This window comes from Megascapheus bottae, chromosome 20, assembly GCF_031878675.1.
Source record: "Megascapheus bottae isolate mThoBot1 chromosome 20, mThoBot2.hap1, whole genome shotgun sequence".
Classification (NCBI taxonomy): Eukaryota; Metazoa; Chordata; class Mammalia; order Rodentia; family Geomyidae; genus Megascapheus; species Megascapheus bottae.
In genome coordinates this window covers 38076514-38090764 of record NC_143528.1, presented here as the reverse complement: position 1 = coordinate 38090764, position 14251 = coordinate 38076514, and the positions used below count along the sequence as shown (strand labels likewise).

Here is a 14251-nt window from a genome sequence, read left to right as displayed (position 1 = left end):
AAGGAGAACAGAAGGTGAAGGACAGGCCCAGGCCGTCCACGGCAATGGACTTAATTGCTTGTCTCGGCCACACACATGAGGCACTGCAAGCTTGGACTTCAAGTTCAAAATGCTCAGAACATTCCTCTAGTGGCCTCCATGTTCATTCAAGCTACAATGGCACGGAAGAAGCAGGTCGTGGGTACCCAGGGATCCACAGTAAGCTATTCCTCTCCATCAAGCCCCCCCCTTCTTGGTGAAGCAAGCCCCAGACGTAGGCTCACTTGAAGTATTAGAGAATGCATACGGCCAGCAAACAGGGGAGGTGGGGGGTGGGAATCCTAATTTTGTTGTCATCTGAAGGAAAGGCAAAGGCAAGCCAATGCTCAGCTCAGTACCCAGTCAGAAGCAGTTAGCATTTTTCCAGTCACACAGAGCCATGGAGTTTAGGGGTGGCCACCTCTGCTTACTTTCCTTCTCTGAGTTTTGCTCATCAACCCCTTTGGCCAAACCAACTGGGAAGCGAAGGTATGGTTCAACTGGTCCGGTGCCAGCCTTGAGCTAAAAAATCCACGTGGGAATATGCAGTCCGGAGTTCAAGCTCTAGTACTGGCACCAAAATAATGTTAAATAAAATGTAAAAGATTGATTTAATGTGGCTGCATTCTGTTCAAGCAGGCAGAGCAGGCCACCAGGCTCTCAGTCCACTTCCCTGACCACCTGCCCACCGGCCATTCACTGACTCGCCTGGAGGCCATCAGGGTGACTAGATGGAAGCCCTGGCCTCCAAGAGAGAAGGCCAAAGGGAAATCAAGCAGCAAGAAGGGATATGGTCTCACAGCAGGGGAGGGACAGGAAGAGGCAAGAAATAGAGCAAGCCATATATAGCTCAAGACATGTGAGAGGAGAGAAGACACCTGGCAGAAAGGTAGGATGGGAGAAAATGCCTGCAGAAGCCACGTGAGTAAATGTAGGAGGACACACATGCTATCTACATGGGCTGAGCGAGACTCCTGGATGAGAGGCAACATCATTCTCCGAGCTCAATGTAGAGGAAGCTGGGAGGCCCAGAACAACTTCCTGCCTGCTACTGAGATTCCTTCACTGTGCAAATGAGCCACTAAGGCCCAGAGAAGTGAGCTGACCTGCTCAAGGCCATACAGAGAGTTGGTACTGAAAAAGCACCAGGGCTCCCTCCAGTCTCCTAACTTTCAGGTAAAGGCATTCCCCATCAGAGGGTTCCCTCTAAGGGAACAATAAACGTCACTCATGCTCATGGTACACTCACCCTCAGTGACCATCACACAGTTTTCCGGGCATCTGCCTGCATTACAAGCTGGGGATCTAACCACCTGACTGTGCCTGCCATCTACCAGTGGGCAGTGTGTGTGTTTTGCTAGCTCAGATGCTACCTGGTAGCTCACCGTGGAGGCAGCAAAGAAATGCCCACTTGGGCCAAGGGTAGTCCTCAGCAGTGGACCAAGCAGCAGGAGTACCCAGGGAGGGGTACAGAAAGGGTCCCTTGAAAACTATACATACAGGCTAGGCTAGAAGGCAGTGCCTGGAACAAGACACAGGTAGCGAGGCTCCAAGACCAGGCTGGGAGACTACAGGGAGGGTGTGAATTCAAATTCAGGGGACAGCAATGTTCCCCAAAGAAGACAGGAAAGAAATTCCCAGACAGACCCTGACGCCAGAGAATATGGGTGGTGCTGGGAAGTCCTCCAGGGAGGCAGTCTTGTAAGGCAGACACCCCCACGTTCTCGCCCGGGACCCTCTTCTGAACCACTGTTAGCTCGTTAGATTTGTCTGATGCTATGCTGACCTTCACTCTTTGGCAGAATCTGTTTTCCAATACATGTACCCTCTTGGGCCACTGTGTAGCTAGACCATCCTTCCGAACGAAAACGACAACTGTCCCAAGGCACGCTTGGACCTGGTAACTCTGAAGAGGACAGTGTTTTTACAACCCAACACATTTCAAGGTCAAAGTAAAACCAAAGGGCCGGGAGTTTGGCCTTGTGATACAGTGAGTGCTTGCCTAGCATGCACGGAGCCCTGGGTTCCATTCCTTGGTACCACATACACAGAAAAAGTTAGAAGTGGTGCTGTGGCTCAAGTGGGTGAGCGCTGGTCTTGAGGAAAGCCCAAGGACAGTGCACAGGCCCTAAGTTCAAGCCCCAGGACTGGCACAAACAAAAACAAAGTAAAACCAGAGTCCTCAAGCAGAGAGAGCAAGAAGCCATTCCGCTTATCCTAGAACCATGTTCTCAAGTGCCGTTGGAATAATCCCAAGTTTGACAGGAAATAGGGATCAGTAGATAAGAGAAATAGCTACCCCAGCCTGACCCCTTGTTTGGCAAGCCCAACCCACCCGTCCACACTCATTGCCACAGGCACAGGTCCCTGGTCCTGCAGCCTCTTACTGATCATGGTGCTTCCTCCGGCCAGGGCCGCCTTGGTGCCCTGGAAGAAGTCATCGGCAGACGTCATGCCCTGCTCAGGCATCTGGAAACGAGTGTGCACGTCGATCCCCCCAGGAATCACCATTCTCGAGTGGGCTTCGATGGTCTTCACCCCTCCGGGCACGATCAGGTTTTCTCCTATTTGCCTAAAAAGACAAGATGAGTGGTACAGATATTTGGTGACGTGGAGTTGGATTTGATCTGACAGCTATTTTCCCTCAGTGACACACTGTCTGTCCTCCAGGACAGACAGTAAGCTTTCTGGATCATTGCTGTACTTTATCTGCAACTTGCTCAATGAAGAGGACATCCAGAAAGCAAAATCTACATAAGGCACCAGGTGCCCAACCAAAGTTTAGCTTCTAGCAGCCCTCAAGATCAAATGATATCCAGGCCCTAAGATAGTGATATAACACGCCACTCCACCATCTTAACACACAGACCACTGAACTAACTTCCCAACTGCAATCTGTGCCAGGCCTACTTGCACTTTCCGAACATGGGTTTCACCAAATTCTTCTTAACAGAGGGAAAAACAGAGGTGGAAGGGAAGAGGGAGAACAAAACACACACATACACACAATTTTTTAAAATGTCAACACTATATTGTAATGATTTCAAAGCCTACACACAGGTGCTGTCCAATTCCAACAACAAAGGCAGAAAAATAATCACCATGTGTTGAACATGATCCATTTCCCTTTTTTATTTATTTTATTTTTTTGCTGGTCCTGGCTGGGACTTGAACTCCGGGTTTGGGTACTGTCCCTGAGGCTCTCTATGCTCAAGCCTAGCACTTGAGCCACAGTGCTACTTCCAGGTTTTTCTAAGTAGTTTATTTGAGATTAGAGTCTCATGGGCTTTCCTGCCTGGGTGGCTTCAAACCGTTGATCCTCAGATTTCAGCCTCCTAAGTTGCCAGGATTACAGGCATGAGTCACGAGCAGTGGGTTCATTTTCAATTTTTAAATATTTTCTGACATCTTTCTATCATTTTTTTTTACAATAAAAGCTGGGTGGATCACATTTGTAATCCTAGCTACTCAAAAGGATGAGATCTGGGGCTGGGAGTTTGGCCTAGTGGTTAAAGTGCTTGCCTAGCATGCATGAAGACCCGGGTTCGATTCCTCGGTCCCACATACATAGAAAAAAGCCGGAAGTGGTGCTGAGGCTCAAGTGGTAGAGCTCTAGCCTTGAGAAAGTCCAAGGACAGTGCTCAGGCCCTGAGCTCAAGCCCAGGACTGGCAAAAAAAAAAAAGGATGAGATCTAAGGATCCTATTTTGAAGCTAGCCCAGGCAGAAAAGTCTGTGAGACTTTTATCTCCAATTAACCAGCAAAACGCTAGAAGTGGAGCTGTGGCTCAAGTGGTAGCCCTAAGCACCAAAAAAAGAAAATGAGCTAAGAGGGAGTTGGTGAAGCCCTTCAGCAAATGAGTGAGAACAGCAACAACACAGTCCTGACCCCTTCCTTCCAGGCCAGTGTCCTTTTGCCAGGCAGACCGTGCTGTCCTGTGGCTGGCAGAGGAAATGGAAGAAGACAGTCATGGTGTTCGAGAGTCTGCAGCTGGGACCTGTCACAAGCAAACCCACATGGAGAAGACATTAAATGTGGGAATGCTAAGTCCTATTTTAGCTTCATAAATCAGGGTGGGAGCTTCCAGGCAACTGAGAGCCACTCCAGTTTTCCACTCCTCTGGATTTGTGTGCTGCTAACACTTCATGAATGCTGTTCATTTAAAAGATGCCATTCGCTGCAATGTGTGTCTTTAAGCAGATGTGTCTTTTCTCCATAACCTAGCGGAGTGGAAAGGGCAGGGAAATCCACCCGGTTCATTGAACTCTCCCACGTACCCAAATGCCCAGACGCCTAACTGCTGTTTCCCCCTTGTAACCTAATACATAAGCAACACCAGGGCAGCCTTATCTGTGCCAGCTGCCACTTAAAAGAATGAAACCTAAAATCCCCCAGGATTAGGCAGCAATTTGTGTTACTTGGTAATTAACTCAGTGTCCTTCTGTGGCCCTTCCAACTTGGATTCTTAATGAAGGCAGATGTTCGTCTTCACGGGAGACACTGTCTTCCATGTTTGGGTCCTCTGCTTGGGCAATCTCTCCCAAGCAACTCCATTCTAGGAAAACTTGGCAGATAGTCAGTGTGTCACACACCAAGTATCTGAGAGCTGGCAGCAAAAGGTAAGGTGTCATCTCATAAAAAGGTAAACACATAATGCATGGGTACAGAGGTAACTGTGACTTTGAATCCCCTAAGCCTGAATTGCCAAATTCATTCATTACCACTAATCAAAGTGGGCTTAAAACAGATAATAAGGCCAGGTGCCAGGGGCTCATGCCTATAATCTTAGCTACTCCAAGATTAAGATTTGAGGGTTGTGGTTCCAGTCTCATGGAAAAATCCACACGGCTCTTTATCTCCAAATTAACCACACAAAAAAAGCCAGAAGTGAAGGTACAGCCCAAGTGGAATAGCGCCAGGGACAACCTGAGTTCAAGCCCCCGTAGTGAGACATCACCCTGTGTGTGTGTGTGTGTGTGTGTGTGTGTGTGTGTGTGTGTGTGTGTGTGTGTACTCTGCACTCTGCAAAGAATATATGCTGGGGACATAACACAGAGCTTTATCAATGAATCCATATCCCCAGCCCAAGTTTAGTGACTCTGGGTAATCCAGCAAAGCTTGAGACTGTATGTGTGAGGTATAGACAGGAAGAATGGGAGGAACCCAGAGCCACACCTCCTGCTGGGTTACACTTACTTGATCAGCCCATCTTCCATGTATATGTCCGCATAGAAGGACTGGTCATCGTTCACTATCTTCCCTCCTTTGATCAGAAGACGATCACTCTGAAAATAAACAGGCAGTGAGGTCACCACACATAAACAGCCCATGAGAAACACAAGGATGAAGTAAGCTCAGAGCACATTTGTGCTACTCAAATATGATGCTCAGAACGAAGTTTCAGGTGAACCTGTAGGTAGCAACCTGCACATCCACTCCTGAGTGAGAAGACACCTGGCAAAACTCATCCCCGATAAACGAGCCATTTCTTTCCATGAGACCTTAGACCTGAAAGCCAAAGGGAGTAAATAACTTTTGGCTAAATCTCATTTAAAAAAAATCTACCCACATGCAGGCAAAGTCATATCTTGGCACTGTCTATGTGGGGGAAACTGACCAAGCTCTGTTGTCATGGCATATCCCACACAAACACACTGGCTCAACCATAACAAGGCTTCGATTCACTAGTCCTGTTGCATTTGCATTCACTTGTGGGGTAAATCAGCCCAAGCATAAAAGAAATAGACCGTTTTTACTAAGCAGCTAGGAAAACGGTCAGTGAAAAATGAACTAGCAAACCTTAACAATTAACATGGTTACAGACTATTGATGCTCTTCTATTTTAACTTAATATTGCCACATAAATAAATAAATAAATAACTGACAAGCAGCCTTTGAGGGAAGGCCAAGAATGCAACTGAAATGCTATCATGACTCACAGCTATCCCAAATAATGTGATGCAATGGAATGTTAATATCCTGTGTCCTGTGAATTTGTGCCCACATTATTCCAGACCAGATTTACATGGGGAACTGTATTTTAATTTACTTTTACTCTATAACAGCTTTGAAAAGGTGCCATTCATCTGAACAATGGTGAATGAGCAGCTTACTAATATTCTCAGCAAGGGTTTTTTTAAATGTAGTTACCTGGAAAATCATAGAAAATCTTTCAGATCTACACACACACACACACACACACACACACACACACACGCTACTACAAAGTAAGAAAAAGAGGGTACAATGTGCACATAAATACACACACACCTAGGTTTGGAAAGTATTTATTCTTTCTCAGATAAATTGAAAAACATACAATCATTTTCATTTTGTGTAGGGTGGGGTCTTTCATCCTGAAATGGACAGACACAGTCAACAATTCCTGCAGGGGAATCATGCGAAAACCCTTAATGATTCTTATTCACCACACCATTTGGGGGATTCAGAAATAATCTGTGAGGGGGGGTGGCAAGATTCCACTCCCTTTCTATGTAGGGAAACTGAGGCAGAGGGGGGGGACAAGGAGATGGCCTGTCCTTCCCCACAGGCACCTCATTACTGCGGTGAGGATGCCCAGCCATCATCCTGAGTCCCCTTGGGCTCAGGATGCAAGACAAAAACAAAACCTCAGAGCTGGGTCAGTGCAGAGCCTTCTGGAAGGCTTATGTAAGAGGCTGCCAGTGGTGATGGAGAGAGAGAGAGACAGGGAGAGGGGTGGGGGGAGAAGGGGGACAGGCGGCAGGCAGCCTGCAGGACCTAGGATAAGCAACCAGGTATTTTTCTTTGAGTGGAGGGGGCGCTCTTTTAAAGTGAGCTTGATGATTATTGTTTGCCTCATTTTTTTCTCCCCCACCCTATCAAAATGAAACTGCCTGGCTTATTCAGGAAGACAAGCCATGGGAGGATCCCAACACACCTGCCCCCCCTCTGTCCCCCTCCCTCCCCATCCCCCCCAGGGACACACAAGGTCCCCCCCCAGGACCGGTGCATTAGGATCTGGGGTCCTCCAGACAGAACGAGGATGCATTGTATGCATATGTGGACGGCTGGAAACCAACCCCCCCCCCCCCCGGCTTCACTAAGTGGATGCGAATCAACACATGGTTAGCATCTCACAGCAAGGAACACGAGAAAGGGGAAAAGGGACGCGGGCTGCCCCCGCCCCCGAGCGTTCGCTCGCGCATCTCTCCGGGCGGATGGGTGTGTCCTCGTGCACCGGAGGAAGCCCGGGTGCCCAGGGCCGAAGGCGCGGGCAGAGCCTGGCGCGCCCCCCTCCGCGCCCTCCGCGCCCTCCGCGCCCGGGGTGACGCGCGGGGTCTGCGGGGCCTGGGGCCACCCCGGGACGGCTGGCCGCCGGCAGCACGGATTACATAACAATGAACTCCCCGGGCGTTCTCCCCGCCCAGGGATTTCAGAGAACACGGTCCAGGCAAAGATGGAGAGGGGGTGGTGGGCGCGGGGACCCGCACTCCGCTCCAAAAGCACCCGCGGACGCATCCCTCCCTCGGATGTGTTCCAGGGATGGACGAACGAACGATCGGCCGCAGGCCCCGGCTCGGCGCCCGCACCCCGAAAACCGCGATCATTGTCTTCCCCAACCGGCCGGGCCATCTGCTCGCGCGTCGCCCCTGCGCCATTACCCCGGCCGGTGCCCGGCGCCACCTCCCAGCCCCCGCTTTGTATGCGCCACACGCACCATCGCCTCGCGGGGAGCCAGACAAACCCGCGGCACCCCCACACCCCCGGCCCCCGCCCCGCCCACCCCGCGCCCCCGGCCCGCTCCAGCATCCCTCCGCTGTCACCACCGCGCGGGGACGGAAGACCGCGGAGCCCCCACCCCCGCCCCGGAGCCCCGGAGCCCCGGCCGCCGCGCTCGCCCGCTCGGGCATCCACGGGCCCCTCCGCAGCATCCCGCGCCCGCCACAATGGAAGGGCGCAGCGGGGCGGGCGCGCGGCCGCAGCCCGGCGCCCGGGGATGGATGGACGGATGGATGGAGACCACCGCCCGCGCCGGCTTCACGGGCGACACGGAAGGAATAAAAACATAAAAAGCTGGGCTTCCTTTTCCCTTCCCCTTTCTCAAGAACGATCGACGAACACACAGACACCCTCCGACGCTCTGCGCCCCGGGAGGCTCGGCCCGCGCCGCGCCTCTCCCGACGAGCCCGACTCACCGTGATGCGCGGAATGTTTTTCTTCCCCTGATAAGACATGTCTCTCCTGGGGAAAAAAACAATAATTTTAAGAGGACAGCTTTCAAAAGCCAGCAAAAATGCTGGAAAAAGAGGAATGGATCTTGCTTTTTTTTTTTTTTTTGCAGGACTGACAAAGGCTACGCAGTCGCTTCGCTGATCTTTGCTGCTTAGCAAATTTCAGGAACGTGGGGGACAAATGCAACCCTCTGGGTCCCTTTCTTCCTCTCCAACACGGCCCTAGCTAGGGCGGAAAAAAAAAGAGAGAGAGAGAGAGGGAGCGAGAACAGGAGGGAAGGGGGTGGAAATAAACTACAGCAATAAAAGCCTCGGTTCCAGGCAGCCACCGCCGCGCATGCGCCGCCGGCCACTCCCTTTCCTCTCCGGCCAAAGCCATCCGCTTCGGCAGAGACGCTCCCTGATTGGCCACCGTCGTGGGATATGCAAATGAGGCTAGGAGGGGGCGGGCGCGGCGCCAGAGCGCCAAATGCTGCAGTGCGCGGCGGAGGGCGTCGGTCGGGGCGTGCGCCCGAGCGGGGAGCGCGCCTTTCGCGCCCTTTCTCTTGGGCTGAGTCTGCGGGGATTGGGACCGGGCGGCCCCCACCCCGCCCCCCGCCGCCCAGATGCAGTATCCGCAACGCAGGGACAATGGCGGGATAGTCGTTCCGGGCGTAGGGAAGGGGCGCAGCCCTGAGATGGAGGGGCTTCGCGGCGAGGCCGAGCGGCACGCACACACCCGCGCACGCGCACCAATCCGAGGAAGCCGCCGCGGCGGCCCCGCGTGGGGTGACTGCGCCGAGCCAATGGCTTCGCTGGCGGCGAGCGCGCGACCGCACCGCGGGCCCGCGCCGCGCAGCCCGGGGGGGGGGGGGGGCGAGGGGCGGGGCCTCCGCGGGCCACGCCCACCGCCCGCCGGGCGCGAGCTGCACGCGGGCGGCCGCCGGGCTACGCCGCGGGGTGCAGCGGCGGGCCCGGGGCGAGGCCGCCCAGCTGGGCCCGACCCGAGGCGGGGTGGGGCTGCTGCTGGCGTCCGGGCCCCGCAGCTGCACCCGGGCCGAGGCGGCCGCCGTCCTCCGCAGCAGGCCCCGCCCTGAATCCGCCTTTGTGCCCCGTAGGCCACATTGAACTTGGGGCCGGGCTGCAGCGCGGGCGGGCGGGGAAGAGCCCCGTGCAGCCCACCCCACCTCGGTGAGCCAGGGACTCTGCCGGGGACCCCGGCATCTGAGTCCACGACGGCCCTGCGATGCTGGAACCGCAGAAAGGGGCTGAGCTGTGGAGGGGTCGAAGAAAGGAGAGCATGAAATCCCAAAGGAGGGGAAACTGAGTCACAAAAGACACCACAGTCCGGCCAGCACCCACTCCTGTTCAACAAGGCCTGGCCTCTTGGCCCTGTCTCTTAACTTCAGAATCCCCCTGGACGAAGGCTGCTGGTCCAGGGCCACCTGAGCAGGTGCAGCCTGGGCTTGCGGAGGTCGTCCAGGCCATCAGGCAGCCTTGCAGAGCGGGGAAAATGTTTAATTGGCTCACTCCTGCTCAGCAAAGATACGCCAGGTAAATACAGATAATCCTGCAGGCGCTTGGCTTTTAATTACAGCACCTTTTCCTGCACCTAGCTCCACTCTGGCTGTGTGTTGGTCGTTCTGGAGTCAAGACAGGTGTAAACTTCACCTTTCATTCCTATTTCTACAACATCTAAAGTCCCAGAAGACGACAGTGGGGCATGCAGCAAGCTTTCCTGGTGAATTTATTCCACATGGCTGTGAATCTTAAAAAGAAATCAAGTGGTTTCCCCCTGCAGCCATCTAACACACAGAACAGCTGGGCTGACGTTCTTAGCTTTTGGTGTCTGCCAACGATAACTAGATTCTCAAGTCTCAGCATATACTGAGCTTTCCTACCTGAGAAAAGCAACTGCATGTTCCAGCCAGGAGTCTGGGGGTGCAGGGGTGGGGAGGGGAGAAGATTCAGATCAACCAAAAGAAAAAATAACCCCATGGCAGGTAAGTAATGAGGTCCAAAATGGCCTTTAGTTAGATTATGTCTACTATGCTTTCCTGTTCCTTATTGGTTCGATCTTAATGAGTTTAAATATATTCTATTATTTACCAATTTGCCATAGCCTCTTTTGTAGTAAAAGCTCCAAGGAACTCTTAGAAGCCTTATTTGTAACATCTTAATTCTATAGCCATTAACGCAAGGTTCTTAGTCCATGATAATTGCTATTTCTAGCCATGAATGTCTTGAAAATGCTAAGTTTAAGTTGATTTCTCTCCTCTGGAGTCTAAGACAATACTTGTAACACAGAAGTGCCCAGACATTTCAGTTAACCACAGAAAATAACTGGCATCTGTGCACACACATGTGTTGGGGGGGGTGGCAGTCCTGGGCCTTGAACTCAGTGCCTGGGCACTGTCTTCTACAACTTGAGCTACAGCTCTACTTCTGGTTTCTTGCTAGTTATTTAGACAAGAGACTCACAGACTTTCCTGCCTGTGCTGGCTTTGAACCTAGATCCTCAGATCTCAGCTTCCTAAGTACCTGGGATTACAGGCATGAGCCACCAGTGCCTGGCTTGTGACCTGCATCATTTCTTACCCTCCTGACCAAAGAGTGCAAAGCAGAAAATAGCCAGGGGCTGAGTGAGAACTGCATACCCAGTCTGCACTGGCTGATGGTTCAATCTGCAACACATCTTTACACTCCATCTTGAGGAAAGCACTCTGTGAAGATTTCCTGAGAAGTTACACATCATTATCTGACATTCAGAATCTTCTCCAGGGTGACTTCTGAGTGTTAAGAAGAAATTGTCTGCCCATACAGCAATAAAATGGCTGACTCTGCACCTGTGACAGCCTGTTTCCAAGTCCCTGCCTTCCCACACTTTTCAGCCAGCAGAGGGCAAGACCAGGTGTGAACTTTGTTAAGGTTACAGCATCTCTCCAGCCATTTGGCGTGGGGAACCTGTGCAGGCAGCCTCTAAGTGGCATTCATCAAGTGGCTTCGTGTCCCCACCCCCTCCCCGAGCTCAGTGGTACGAACACATATATGGCTTCAGAACCAACCCCCACTGCCCTTAAAATATGCCTTCTCCAGTGCACTCTGCTCTCCCTCCCTCCCTTTTCCCAGGACACTGCCTCTCAAACATCACCAGTCTTTAAGTCTCCCCTCTAAATCCTCGTGTACCCCTGTCCCTGTGGCCCTCCATTCTGGTTTCTGATCCTTTCCCTATTCTTTCTGTCGGACTGTGATTCCTACAATCTGAGCACTTCCCAGTCCTCCTCTTCCAGTTGCAGGCCCCTGTACAGTCCACAGCCAATGTCCTCAACATCTGCTACAGAGAACCAAAGCTGCCAGTGTCCTGCTAGGACAGGGACAAAAGGATCTTTCCCACGGCCCCCACAGTAAGTGGTTTCCTTTTGCTGGTAATACTGGGGATTGAGCTCAGGGCCTCAGCCTGCTAGGCTAGTGCTCCGCCAGCTTAAGCCACACCCCTAAGACCTTTTGCTTCCGTTGGTTTTTCAGACAGGGTCTTACACTTTTTGTCTGGCCAGCTTTGGATAGAGTCAACCTACCTCCACCTTCTGAGTAGCTGGGATTACAGGCATAAACCATGCCTGGCCCCATCATGAGTTGTGGTAGAAATCTAAACTAAAAATCCCTAACTCAGAGACTGCCACTGTCATTTGGCCGCAGTGTCCTTCAGAGCAGCTCAGCTCTCTGCCTTAAGCCTTTAGAACAGAAGGAAAATGCTGTGACTTGGTGATGTGGCTTACTTAGTTTTTCTATGTGGAATGCGGTTGCCCCCATGAACAAAACTGCCACAACTGACAGCACCAGTCTCAAGGTAAACCCCAGAAGCACACAATGTGTTAATGTGTCCCTAGGATGTGTTCCTGGCACCAGTTTTTGAAATGGTTCTTTGGGGATCCGTCCCAGGGCATGCTACACAAAGGCTCTACCAGCCTGGGAAACCGTGCTCCTCTCCATTCTCCCTCCATTCTTCCTGCATGCCTACCCTGGCCCATTCGCCCTATGGTACCCCCTCTCCTGTACAGTGCTCACTCACTGTAGGAAGGGAGCTTCAATTTCCTTCCTTTCAAAGCTTGAACGCGGAGACCAACACTAAAAAGTCCTGATCATCTCTGACCCTCATACGTAGCCCTGTGGGGCTGAGGTGTGTATCAGCACCAGGGGTTCACTCCTATTATCCTAGCTACATAGGAGGCTGAGTAACTAGGAGCTGAGGACTGGGATTCGAAGCCAGCCAGGGCAGCAAACTCTGTGAAGACTTTTATCTCTAATTAACCACCATAAAACCAGAAGTAGTGCTGGGGCTGCAAGTGGTCGCATGCAAGCCTTGAGTAAAGGAGCTCAGGGACAGTGCCCAAGCCCCAAGTTCAAGCCCCATGACCAAACAAGCAAAAAGGCTGCATGCATGGATGGATGGAGGAGCAGTAGCACCAGGCAGGAGTTGAAGATATCTGCCTCATGGTCGCCTGTGGGGAAGTGGAGGTGACTGGCTACTTTCAGTTCCCCAGCAGCTTCCCAGTTTAAGTTTGCCTTGGCCTGCACCTCACTTCTGTTTCCCCTTTTCCCCTAGAGTCACCGGTTCTACTCTGTCTCGTTCTGGAGTTCTGTGGAAGTGTCCTGCTCTCCGAGACAGGGGGAAACTGCAACACAGAAAGTGCTGACAGGAAGATGAGCTCAGATGTGTCCAGGACGAAAAAGCCGCAAGTCCCCAGGCTGCTGCAGCCTCCAGAGCAGAGCGGAGATGAATGCAGTGGTGGAGACGGGGCCAGAACCCTTCTTTGCCAAAAACAAAGGGCACTGACTGAACACTTCATGCGGCGATCCGAATAGGACTGGTAGTGTTCTCCTGAGTGTGACCCTGAAGGGCACAGACTGGGTGGTGACCAGAGAGGGTTGGCAGTGCCATCCTCTAAGCCAGGCACTGCCTTCTCATGAGCCAGGCAGCCTACAGACCACTCCATCAGGGCTGAGAAAGGATCCTGCACTTGTTCCCAGGATGGGAAGACAAGAGGCTCACCTGTCCCAAAGCCTGTGCTCCACCGAGGCTGGCGGGCCTGGGATGTCTCCTCTGGTCTCCAGTTAGCACCGACGCCTGGCAGAGGACCCCAGCTCTCCAACACTTGAGTCCATCCTGGATGACCACAGATTTTCCCAGCCTCTCAGGAGCAGCTGCTTGCTCTGGTTGGCCCTGGTTCAGGCGCGCCCTCTGCTGACCAATGAGGGATGTGCACGAGGGCCCCGCTCCTGGTCTTGGGTGAATGGGCTGGGCTGGGAGAGGGCATTTGCCCCAGTCTTCCCAAGGCTCAGCTTCACTTCTTGGTACCCAGAACTTCCTCCCCAACGTACAGCAATGGCAACTCTTTACCCAGTGGGAACAGCACAGAAGTAAGTGCCACTATTTGACTTGTCTGCTACCAGTAACAGTCCTGTCTGCTAAAATATTGCTCACACACATAAAGCACCCACTGTGATGTAAGCGTAGCACTGAACACATCTCCTGGCACTGCCACAACGTCTGCCTTGATCAAGGTCCTACCTTGATCCCCAGCACAGCCAGAAGCAAAATAAAAGCAAAGAGAAATTTAAAACAATAATAAAATACAGCCAGGTGCTGGTGGCTCAAGCCTATAATCCTGTCTATTCAGGAGGCTGAGATCTGAGGGTGGCAATTCACAGCCAGCCCGGGAAGCAAAGTCCGTAAGACTCTATCTCCAGTTAATCACTGAAAAAGCAAGAAGTGGAGCTGTAGCTCAAGTGGGAGAGTACAAACCTTGAGCAAAAGATCTCAGGGCTGTCGCCCTATCTCCCTCACGGTGAGGCTGAGTTCCAGAGCCACTATGCATACACTGACAGTTGGCCTGTCTGCATTCAGGAACAGCATGTGTCTACCCACCTACCTTCGGGTGCCCTGGAGACAAGACATTCTCTAGCCAATCGCAGACCTCCCCCAACTTAGTGTGGTGTGTTCCTTCTGTTTGCGACTTTGAAGATCCTTAAGTAAGGAGAAGA

At 52.3% G+C, this 14251-nt stretch overlaps 1 protein-coding gene across 3 annotated transcripts in view; it reads right to left on the bottom strand.

Moving 5' to 3' along the window:
- The window catches only part of Dpysl2 (dihydropyrimidinase like 2), an 81132-nt gene that overhangs the window by 49265 nt on the left and 17616 nt on the right, over positions 1 to 14251 (bottom strand). Inside the window, exons 1-3 of one of the 3 annotated variants that reach the window (XM_090353630.1) lie at positions 13260 to 13345; positions 5214 to 5302; positions 2406 to 2590 (exon numbers count right to left, since the gene is read on the bottom strand). In XM_090353630.1, the coding sequence (XP_090209756.1) occupies positions 2406 to 2590; positions 5214 to 5233 (205 nt within the window). In that variant the 5' untranslated portion in view covers positions 5234 to 5302; positions 13260 to 13345. Of the gene's footprint in view, positions 1 to 2405; positions 2591 to 5213; positions 5303 to 8194; positions 8538 to 13259; positions 13346 to 14251 lie in introns of those variants that run through there. The other 2 variants (XM_090353629.1, XM_090353628.1) reach the window with 2 other exon arrangements.